The sequence below is a fragment of the Oryza glaberrima genome, chromosome 8, assembly GCF_000147395.1.
Source record: "Oryza glaberrima chromosome 8, OglaRS2, whole genome shotgun sequence".
NCBI classification, from domain to species: domain Eukaryota; kingdom Viridiplantae; phylum Streptophyta; class Magnoliopsida; order Poales; family Poaceae; genus Oryza; species Oryza glaberrima.
In genome coordinates, this window is record NC_068333.1 from 2,893,228 (window position 1) to 2,904,657 (window position 11,430).

Genomic DNA, 11,430 nt, shown 5'->3' on the forward strand with positions numbered 1-11,430 from the left:
GGATAGTCTGATTTCAAATCGGATAGTCTGATGTTGCTTAAGTAAAAATGCAATAACTTTTTACTCCGAACTCCGATTTCGAAGATCTTGGACTCTATGGAAAACTAGTTTCGTGGGCTATCAAACCCAATATAAAACATGGTCCAAAACCTTCAAGAGATGTTGAAAAACTTTCATAGAAACCCGATGTAAGTGTTGTGACAAGTGAAACAACTCGGGATTGAAATTTTGGCTTAGGTTTTTCAAACTCACACAAAGATGAAGCATTTTGAACACTAGTATTCAACCAATTATATGCATGTCATATCCCTCTTAATAGTACGGCCTCCTAAACTCAAATTTGAAAGGCAAAGTTATACCAATAGGAGTACCTTCACACCATATTGTTTCTTCACTTGGAGGGTTACCAACGTCAAGGTCATTCGATCATCGGGAAGATCTCATCTTCTTGATCTTTGACATTTCATCTTCCATTTCTCAAATGATTGATGTGGATAATCCATGGCTTCAAATGGCCTCGCACGGTTCATCACGACACAGTCTTCACTCGCCATTCACCACCGGTTTCGGTTCGTCGGCGCCAAGCCCCTTGCTTGCCCTTCACCACCGTATGGTCCATCGCAACTGAGCGTCGCTTGCGCTTCACCGTCTTGCCATAGGTAGTCACTTCATACCCACATCTTCAATATCTTCTCTTTAATTCCCATCCATCGATAAGTCCATTTCCTAGCTTTTTCATCGGACTAATCACTTGCTTATACACTCAATAAGTGCATTAGTCCCTTAATCGTTTGTCATCAATAAACCAAAACCCACTAGGGGCATAGATGCTCTTTCATATTATTCTTTATCGTTTGTTCGTCTATCGTTTCCTAACACACGTCACCAGGGTTTCCCAAACCACCGGGGCCGGGGTTACCGCGCCCCGGCGGTAAGCACGTTTACCGCGCGGTAACCGCGAAAAACCGTGCAAAATTTATCAAAAATTCAAATTATATTTTAAAATTATTTGAATTTAAGGAGGTTACCGCAGCATTTATATTACCGTACCCCGCGGTAAGCCCGGTAACCGCGGTAACCGCGCGGTTACCGGCAGTAACGTCAACCCTGCACGTTGCACGCGAGGAACCGGACGTCGATACGGCGGTTTTTTTCCTTCTCTATCGTTCGCTTCTTCCCGACATATCAGGAACACTCTTCGACCATTTTGACTCTTTTACAGGGCTTTTCTTCACACGCTGAATTGTATGGCAGGGATTTTAGTTGTGTGGCATCCCACGGTCACATTTAATCTGATGACGTGGTACAATATGGTGGTGAAAAACTTTACTTTTTTCCACTACTTTAGATATCACTTCTACCGATGATAGTACTGATGGAGAAATTAACATTAGATATCACTGTAAAGGTATTTTTAAATATATTTTGCAATTAGAACTAACTGGATACATGCATATCCATGATAGATACTTAGTTTAGAGGTGTAAAACTTTGTATTATGTTTAAAATTAGTAATCATGATAGGTACTTTATATTTTGTCACATGTTTTAAACGGTGCTGGATTTTATATGGATCCGACACCTTTATTTATCTAACAGGAAATATAAACACCGGTTCCATTTAAAAACCGACTTCTATTTCAATTGGAAGGTGCTGGTTTTTTCCTCAGCGTCCCTGCCGGCACTTGTGTAGGCAGGTTTAGTGTCAGTTTTAGTTGTTTTGGTACCTACAGTGTCGTCTTCTATATGTGCCTTTCTATAGTAATGCTAGCCAGATAGCATCATCAAAGCATTTACATGTAATGTGCAACTCTGATGATTAGAGTAACTAGTAACCAGATTCACCTTTCTAATGAACTGCGAGATCATAACATGCGGTACGATAGTATTTGACAAAGTTCAACTAATTCGGCGCCCCTTTTCCCAACCCCTTCTCACTCGTTTTTTACGGGCACGCTTTTTAAACAGTTAAATAATGTGTTTTTTATGAAAAGTTCCTATATGAAAGTTGCATAAAAAAATCAAATTAATCATTTTTTTTAAAAAAATTAGCTTATATTTAATTAATCGCGTGCTAATAGACCATTTCATTTTATGCGCGTATGTTCTGGTTGGGAACATGTACTTGCGAACCCAGCCGTAGCATGATCCGGAAAATGTCTGATATAATGAAAGAAAAGTCAAAAAGTGTTATCGGTCGATTGAGGCCAGACTCTTAGCAATAATTCAATGGAAAGAATGTGAAAATATTTTTGGCAATCAAATCCTATTCAGCTTTCAGACGTCCATCTTTTGATAGAAAGAAAAAATATATATTCAATTGCTCCTAGAAAAAGAAGGAGCAGAAGAAATTCATTTCTATATATACCCCCATATATATCATCCATCGATATTCGATCTCTCCTCTCCTAGTGTTTCCATTTCTTATTATGATTTAAGATAGTAAACATTGTTCATGAAATTATACATGGAACTAAAATCATATCAGGTTAATCAATTTTGGCAATCATATTCATATCTGAAAACAATCGTTCCATTTTCTCAATATGGAATAATTAACACTAACATATCTATATAAACGACGCCGATTAATTATTATTAGCACGCACACATACGCATCGAGATCGATCCATCATCTTCATCTCACATCTCAGATCTCATCGATCATGGCTACCGACGCACAAATCTGCTGCCAGAAGCTCTTCGCCTTCTTCTTGTTCCTCATCCTCGTCGCGGTCGTTGTCATCGCCGCCATCCTCTCCTCCCAATGCTTGTCGTTGCCGTGTTGTTATAAATCGATATTCGGAAGTGGATGACGGCTTAGAATAATTTTTCTTCAATGATGTATTAGTTTGTACTTTCCTTTTTTTTTTTTTTTGTGAGATGCACTCGTGTGTTCTTATTGAGGCATGAATTATCATGTGTGATTTTTAGGCTTTTATATAAACTATATATTGGTTATGTTTACGACTGGAGCTGCACGCTTGAAGTCGGTTATCGTGTTCTTGTTCTTGCTAGCTGTACAACATTTGATGGTATTTTTTAGTGGAAAAATTTCAGATATAACTATAGTATAATTTATGTGTATAATGGATAAAGTGAGCGCGGCCGGCTGGCTTGTCCATCCTACAAGGTTCAACTCCCAACTCTCGTGTGCGCTTGCAAAATTGTTTCCTCCGATCCAATGGCCCGCTCTCATGTGTGTTTGCAAATTTTTTCTCTGATCCGGCAGTTGAAAATTCAAAAGTTCTGGGACAGCGTGAATCTCGAGACGATCAAACGGTTAAAATTTTGAAAGTTTTGGGAGAGAAACGGCCTAATGATTTTTATGCGAGTCTTGAGGCGATCCAACAGTTCAAAATTCAAAAGTTTTGGAGGAGAAAAACGGTCGGATGGTTTTTATAATTCTGTAGTGAAGTTGAAACATGCTAATTTATGATGCATACGAGAAGGTGGGGGCTAGTCCCTCCCATCCCCGATTTTGAATTTCAAATGTATTTGGTTTAAATTGAAGTTGAATCAAATTAATTATCCGTGTGTATCAATGGTATACTAGAGCCTGAAGTTAAATTGATAAATAAATCCAAAGTGTTTGTTTTTGATAGAATGAAAGTAGCGAAAGAGCTACTCCCTCCGTCCAAAAAAACTCAACTTCTAGAGTTTGAATTTTGTCCCATAGAAAACCAATTTCTACCATCCTACTTACCTTCAGCATGTAAAACGAGAAGTTTTATCCCTTCAATACCCTTTATCTATCTATCACTCTTACTACTTTTTTTTCAATTATTAAGGGCATTTTAACCATTCTCCATCTCCACTAATTTCACCTCGGGATGCTAGAAATGTATTTTTTGTGGGACGGAGAGAGTACTTTACTGTGCCATGCCAACAAATTGATTTTCTATCCTGACGTTACAGACCGTTGGATCCTTAACTGGTAAAATATCTTGTTGATTCTTCATAAAAACTTCTTTATACAACGATGTCCTTCCATGTCCCTGTGGTAAAAAAAAATTATGAATCCAGCCGCAGTTGCCTTGTCTTTGTTCAGGGAATCACAAAATTCAGATATTGTTACCATCCAGTGTGATACCTGATATCAATATACTATCCATTAAAATTTAGATATATGTTTGGCCTTTTATTTTATTAAAAAATTGTACAAATATAAAAAATATAAGTGAGGCTTAAGTACATTTTACCATAAAACAAGCCATGTCAAAAGGCTTAAGTACATTTTACCATAAAACAAGCCATGTCAAAATTAATAATATTTATATACTCCATCCGTTTCGTAACGTAAGTCATTCTAGCATTTCTCACATTCATATTGATGTTAATGAGTCTAGATTCATTAACATCAATATAAATATGGGAAATGCTAGAATAGACTAGATTCATTAACATCAATATGAATGTGGGAAATACTAGAATGACTTACATTGTGAAACGGAGGAAATATCTTTTTACACATTAGCCAGGTCACCTAGATGACGCCTGCATCAAAAGCTCTCTTGTCCCGTTTCGTGATTGTTTTGCGAGCATCACACAACCAAGAAGGAAATTCAAAACTAACGGTATCTTACATTTAAAATGGAGGGAAGAAGTACTTTCTACTGCTCTAGCAATATAGGAGCAATGTAACAAAACAGAGAAAGAAATCGGATAATGTTATTGTTCTCGATCGAACTAACGTTCGTTTATTCAGCTATCCTAACAACAATGCAATGGAAAGATTACGAAAAGATTTTTGGCAATCAATCTTATTCTGCTTTTATATGCCCAATTTTTTTTTATCATATAAAGATTATGAAAAAAGATATTTGACAATAAATCTTATTCAACTTTAAATATACATATACCCAGTTTTTTTTAGATAACTTTCCTCCAATTGCTCAAAGCTTATAGTAGAAAGAAAAAGAGAAGAGCAGAGGAAATTAACTCTACCTATACGCCCATATATATCATCCATCTCTTAAAATCTTAATTCCATTTTTCATTTTTCAGTTATAATTTTTTTTTTGCCGGGTCGGTCGAAAGATTTGGTCGACCAATTTCATTAAGAATGGAGGGAAGGTTATAATTGAGAGAGAGGGTGTTTCGATAATACATGAAATTATTATGGAATTGAATTCTGGTTTCGGTAATCATGTCCATATATAAAAAACAACCATTCCATATTCTCAATATGGAGATAATTAACACTAACACGCCCATATAAACGACGCCGATTTGGTGATCATCATCTCACATCGATCTCTCTATCTTTGTCTCTTATTATGGAGCAGCAGCAACAACGATTCCATGTCAACCATCGGATTGTCGCCGGCGACAACGGAAGGGGCGCCGCCGCACGCGCTCGCGCCGGCGATGGCCTCGTCGGCTGCTGCTGGTTCCTCATCTTCGGTGGCTTCGCCGCCGTCGTCGCTGCCTTCTTCCTCGCCTTCCTATGCTTGGCGAAGTCGTGTTACAACTCATGAAAAATCTCTGTAAAACTAGATATAACCTGCTGAGGATTAATTAGCTAGTCTTTACTGTTTTTTAGCTTCTTTTTTTTCAATTTTTTTTAGTTCGTGTTTGGGAGACATGAATTATAATGCTTACGTTTTTCAACTGGAGGTACACGCTAAGCTAGTCTTAAACTTTGTTTTTTTATTTTATTTTATTGGAGTTGGTGTTTGGGAGAAATGAATTATGATTCATGTGCTTTTGTATCGTTTACGTTTATAACTGGAGCTACACGCTTGGAGTAGGTTATTATGATCATTTTATCGATTTTGATAGCAAAGTAGAAGCATATCTAGAGTTGTTTAGTTAATTTTATCAGGATAATTGTATCACTTCTATGTTATTTAATGAATTCAACAAATAAGCTTCTATTGTTTAAAAAAGTCGGTGGGTGTCCAAAGGCCAAAATTTATATTTCCCTTGTCGCCCCAAAAAGTTAGTGTGCTACTATGCATGGGCTTGTCACATCTCCTATTTGATTTTCAAGTATATTAAATTTGCAATTGAATCGAATTATTTAGCTGCTTGCATTTATCGGAACAGTCTGAAAATAATTTGACAGAAGAAAATCCAGAGTGTTTTGTTTTTGATAGAATTAAAGTTGAGGAGCAAATCTATTCATCAGTCCTAACAATAATTCAGTAATGGGCGTGCCTACATTTGCGTTGTTGGGTCAGTTTTCTGAAATACTCGACTGATTGACTGAACACCACCTATATATGCCTTCTATCATTGAGATCTCTGAAACTTCTGCATCTTCCTGACAATTATTGAGCAGTGATCATAGACTGATAGTCCTTGTCAGTGTGATCCATTTGTGTTGTACAATACAATGCATTCATTCATAGATCAAAATGCATCACATGCCATCACTGCAAGCTGTTGCCAAGCAGACATCAGCTTTGGGTGACAGTCAGAGAGATTGTACCAATCACCTGGGTCCCAGTGTTCCTGCAAGCAGCATTAGTTCACTGTTGTTTGACTACAATTTCCCATCTGATGTGCTATTCAATCTGATTGTGATTGCATTTGGAGGCTGAGTTTTTACATGTTTCAACTATTCAGAAACAATGAGCAATGCATAAATATTATTATAGGTTTATGTATATAATCTGTCAATCTTGTTCGGTCATACAGACGATTCGACGAATTTTGAGCACTAGGTATTTAGCAAAACTCTCATTTATTCCGCAGGCTCTCTCCATATCCAAGGAAGGAAGGTGGAAATTGGGGGGAAAGGGAGATAAAAAAGGAAGAAAAAAAATGCTTCAGGGAAGAACTCTATACATGTGCACTCAAAGCATCGGTTTGAGAAGCTCTTTTCTGAATATTTATGGCACTTAGCAGTTCAGCTGCTGGGCTTCTGGTCTGTACCAGGTGAGGCCTGAAAAGATTCAGAAAAAAAACACACTCTTCAACTAAGGTCACATCATGAAAAAAATCAGGTTGCAGTGCAATATTAGCCATTAGATGATGCTACTGTAAAATTGAACGTTTTCAGATAAAGGAACTAAATATGAAATTGAAGTGTCCTGTTGATGAACACTTACCCCAACTGATGTCACAAAATTGCAGACTGCGCATTTGACAGACCTTGCGCCATACTGGTACATGAGCAGCATACGGCAGTTCCCGCAGTTTACATGCGCAACTTGATTTGCTGCCATCAAGAACATGGGAATCATTTGTTATTCAGTGTGTTTAAGATTATATGAACAAACACTCATCTTTCAGAAGTCTGCCTTAAAGAAAACTCTAAACTCTGAACAAATTATATGGAACTTCAGAACTTGATGCTAAATTAGGTGTCCTTGTGAGACCTTCAGTAAGTATAGGATACTACTGTAGCACATCTTGTAATTGTAGGAGATATTTCATCATACTCTGGTAAATCTAGTGTATCCTTGTCAAACTTTTTTGTTTTCTGAACCATAGCCAACTCTCATGAATATGACTGGAATACAAGCCAACTCGACGATGTTTATTGCTACCGACTGATTGCTGTTGCTTTCAGCCACAGGAAAATATTCTGTTCAGAAGGAGGAGGATTTTGCATACTGGAATCAAAGCCACAGAATATACCAATTGCAACAGAGGAGGAGGATGATAAATTTTGGTAGTACCTTCCATAGCCAGGTTGACAGTGTGACAGCAAGAACATTGCACACTCGTCGCGCCGCGTATATACATCAGGAGAGTGTGGCATCCTCCACAAACTAACTGCGCCATCTCGGTTCCTGCACAGAAATTCCAGGTAGGAAAATCATTGGCAAAACTGCATTTCAGAACAAAATTTCAGCAAATGCAAAACTCATGCATCGATTTCAAGGGAAAACAGGCTATCCCCTTTAATCTCTCTTTACATTTTTGTGAACATTGCAGCTATATTTCTGCTCTAAAAACCAAAAACTACTCACTTTTGTAAATAAAACAGAGAGGGTACAATATAAACTTCTAAACTACTATAAAATTTAGATGCAAAGAAACTCAATTTTCAGATGCCACATTACTTACAAACAAAACCTTGAGATGTAAAACCTGAGTGAATCATGTGCATACCAGGAGCAGGCACAGCAGTCACGGTACTGCAAACTGCGCAGCAAACCGACGTTGCTCCGGCTGGATACATGAGCAGATTACGGCACCCAGAGCACACGAGCTGGCTTTGAGCCCCTGAAATTGCACAATCATGGCTCTTCAGAGACTGACTGAATCTCACATTTCAGCAGCTAACATTTTCATTTTCAGACAACAAAAGCATCTTCCATGCAATGTTTTCATTTCAGACAACAAAACTCAGCAGTAAAGAACTTCCATTTTATCAAGTGGGAGTTCTCTCTGAACTTATTTCTATGAGCAGAATAAACTGCTACCTCTGAACCAGGAACAGTAACATTTGATTCAACAAAAACTGTCTAAGAAAGTTTAGTTCACAAGATTTCTAATCCAAAAGCATGCACCAGGCAAACACTTAATATGCACATCTTGAGAAAAGATTAAATTAATCAGTCAGCCCAACATTTTCAGGTGACCAGCCAACATCAGGGGAAAAAAACTAAAAAAGTAGCTGTGTTCTTGCAGTGCCAAGTTGGAATCCATACCATTGGGAGGTGTAAATGGCACAGGCGGGGTTGGGTATGGAGCAAGGGGAACCGGCATTGCCGTGCCGGCTGCCTGAACGACGGCGTCGCTTGTAGATGCTTCGCAGATTCTGGCAGCAGTCAGGCAACTGAAATCACCTTTCCTTTCCCTACATGAAAGAAACCCTGCAGAAAGATGCATGAGAAGCTGATGAGAAAGCAAGAAAGATTTCAGTTCTGAAGAAACCAGTGAAAGCTCCAATGGAAAAATGTTAGAACATCACGCTTCAGTTTGCAACATGAAGTTTCAGGACTCTTTATGCAACAGAAAATTGGTTCAGCAATGCACATCAGGTGCAAAAAATTTCAGCTTCTTGGTTGAATCTCTCATCAAATCTTGTGTTCAGATTCTGTTTACATATACCCAAAAAAATAAGAACCACCCGATAATTGAAAATTCATTGGTGGGTATGGCATCCAGGCAAAGAGCTATTTGAGTACTTTTTTTGTGCTAAAATACCAACAAAACTCACATGAACTTTTATTAGTTTGGAGAGATTAGCCACACCACTTGGGATTCACGGCCAATAACGTCCATGAAAACTATTTCCCATTGATAACCTGATAAAAGATGAGCAAGAACAAGTACATGATAAGGTAGGTGGATATAAAATTACCAGCTAAATCTTGAGTCCAAAAACAACAAGGAAATGCTTGCCATCAGCAATCAAGAAACAGGTAAAGAATCATGAACAAGACCAGAGCAAGCCAAAGAGAAGATAGAAACTCAAAGATGGAGGAATTATCAACCATTCAACAAAAAAACATCCAGAGAGAAAAAAATAATTAGGAGCAGAAGCAGCACCTAACAACAGTGCTTATGACCCAATCTTTATGGTAATCTGGCTTGCATGAGAGCAGTTCATCAGTTAGTACAGCTCTCTCTATCTCCTCTCTCTTACAGTGTGAGATAGAGCTTGGCAAATTTATAGGGGAGAAGAAAAAAGGAGGAGCTCATATGATAGGAGGCCAAAAAGGTACCCCCAAAAGTTTCTCACGGCTTGAAAGGACTTTTCTCTTTGTGCTCAAAGAGAGTTTTGTTTCTTGAGCTATTACTGTCCCAGGTATTACTTTTCATGTATTACATACAATTTTTTGTACTAAAACAACTGCTTGAGACAAAATATAATCCATTAGGAGCATCGGAATGGGAATCGTGCATTTCTGAAGCAGAAAGTTAAAGGAGCTGAAAATTTTATTTCTAAAAATTCAATTAGTGACCATATATGCATATTAGGATATCTGAAAGTCTTCCCTTTGTTTGGATAGAGCAGAAGCAGTCCACAATTTGCACTCTTCTGATATCCTAGTCATCCATGATGCAACAAGTTCCCTTAAATGTGAAACTTTGGATGCAAGATTTCAACAAACATGAGAATGACAAATCATCACTTCATCCTGTGTGCCAACCAGCCCATGGTTTTCATGGTTTGACAAGATACAGTGAAATAAGTGACGTAATAATGGAAAAGTTTAACTGAATTCCTATCCTGAATTTCCTTGTATTTCAAGCTTATTGGTGACAAAAATAATTTACAGGTAAAACTCTCCTTTTGAGAAATTTTACGGTCCTCGAGTAGGTACCACTCAGATCCGACCGTTAATTTGCAAAGGGCATGATTGGCATCAGTCTATAAACAGTAAACAGTGCCTACGACTGACGTCATCTCTCCTGTCCGCTTGCACAAGCAGGGCGGCTGGCGTCGTCGATCTACTTGATTTTCCCATCAATGGAGTTCGAACGAACTAAGCAACAACCACGTATACTCTAACACTCTACTTGATCGCTGGCTGCGTGCAGCATCAGGAGCAAACCCCTCGACCAAGAACACTAGTCTTACCATCAATGGAGAATGAGAATGAGCATGAGCATGAGCAGAGGAGGCCACAGCCGTCGGAGTCCACACGCTGCAGGAGATTGACGGCGGCCGGCGGCGGCCGTGCGCGCGCGCGCGCGAAAGAAGGAATGGAGATGGCGGTCGTGTAGTGTGAGAAGGAAAAGGGGGAGAAAATAGAATGAAAAATGGATCGGAAGAAAGAGTTTGATGCGATATTACAGATGTACCCTCCCACCATCGAATCGAACCGGTAGCCATTCGATTATTATCCCACCCAAAAATTAAAATTGTTCGCTCTGTCACATCGAAGGGTTGAACATGTGTATTAAATATTAAATATAAGCTAAAAAGCTAATTATACAGATTGCAACAAATTTGTGAAATGAATCTTTTGTCGAATTGCTCTATGATTTGACAAAATGTTGCTACAATAAATATTTGCTAATAATGGATTAATTAGGCCTAATAAATTCGTCTCGCGGTTAACCAGTGGATTCTGTAATTAATTTTTTTATTAGTGTCCGAACATCCTATGCAACACCCTATATAATATCTTATGTGACACGCTAAAACTTTTTGATTTAAACACACCACATGCAAAATCAACGGTCCACATATGTACGGTAAAAAGTCTCAAAAAGAAAAAACTACATTAAAGTATCCTATAATAAACACTTTAAAATTTAAGTTATAACTTTGGCTGATTCATTATAGGGCCATTCTTCTGAAAATTCTCAATTGCATCTATTTTCATTTACCTCACCAAAGAATCAAAAATGGCCCAAAAAAAACTTATGGGGAAGGTAGGTATTAGTAATAAGCAACTAAATCATCTAGAGAAAATATTTTTTTAAAAAAAAATAAAATAAACAGTTGCAAAGTGAAAAGAAATTCTTGTGTGGCCCACCTGTCAGGCTAGTTGTAGCTCACGTTTGAGATGTGTG

The 11,430-nt window shown here is 38.0% G+C and overlaps 1 protein-coding gene across 4 annotated transcripts; it reads right to left on the minus strand.

The window, feature by feature from the left end:
• Positions 1–6,566: 6,566 nt before the first annotated feature.
• Positions 6,567–10,637, minus strand: LOC127782520 (protein LSD1). 4 transcript variants are annotated; one of them, XM_052309765.1, is made up of 7 exons: positions 9,454–9,641; positions 9,122–9,209; positions 8,610–8,774; positions 8,068–8,181; positions 7,632–7,745; positions 7,059–7,168; positions 6,567–6,892 (listed from the first exon to the last, which is right to left on the minus strand). In XM_052309765.1, exons 3-7 carry the CDS (start codon positions 8,665–8,667, stop codon positions 6,857–6,859), a joined length of 432 nt encoding a protein of 143 aa, XP_052165725.1. In that variant the 5' UTR covers positions 8,668–8,774; positions 9,122–9,209; positions 9,454–9,641; the 3' UTR covers positions 6,567–6,856. The 4 variants fall into 4 exon arrangements, with proteins under 4 accessions (XP_052165725.1, XP_052165726.1, XP_052165724.1 ...); XM_052309766.1 differs by lacking the exons at positions 9,122–9,209; positions 9,454–9,641 and adding an exon at positions 10,490–10,637; XM_052309764.1 differs by lacking the exon at positions 9,122–9,209 and having other exon boundaries at positions 9,454–9,634.
• Between the last annotated feature and the right edge of the window lie 793 nt (positions 10,638–11,430).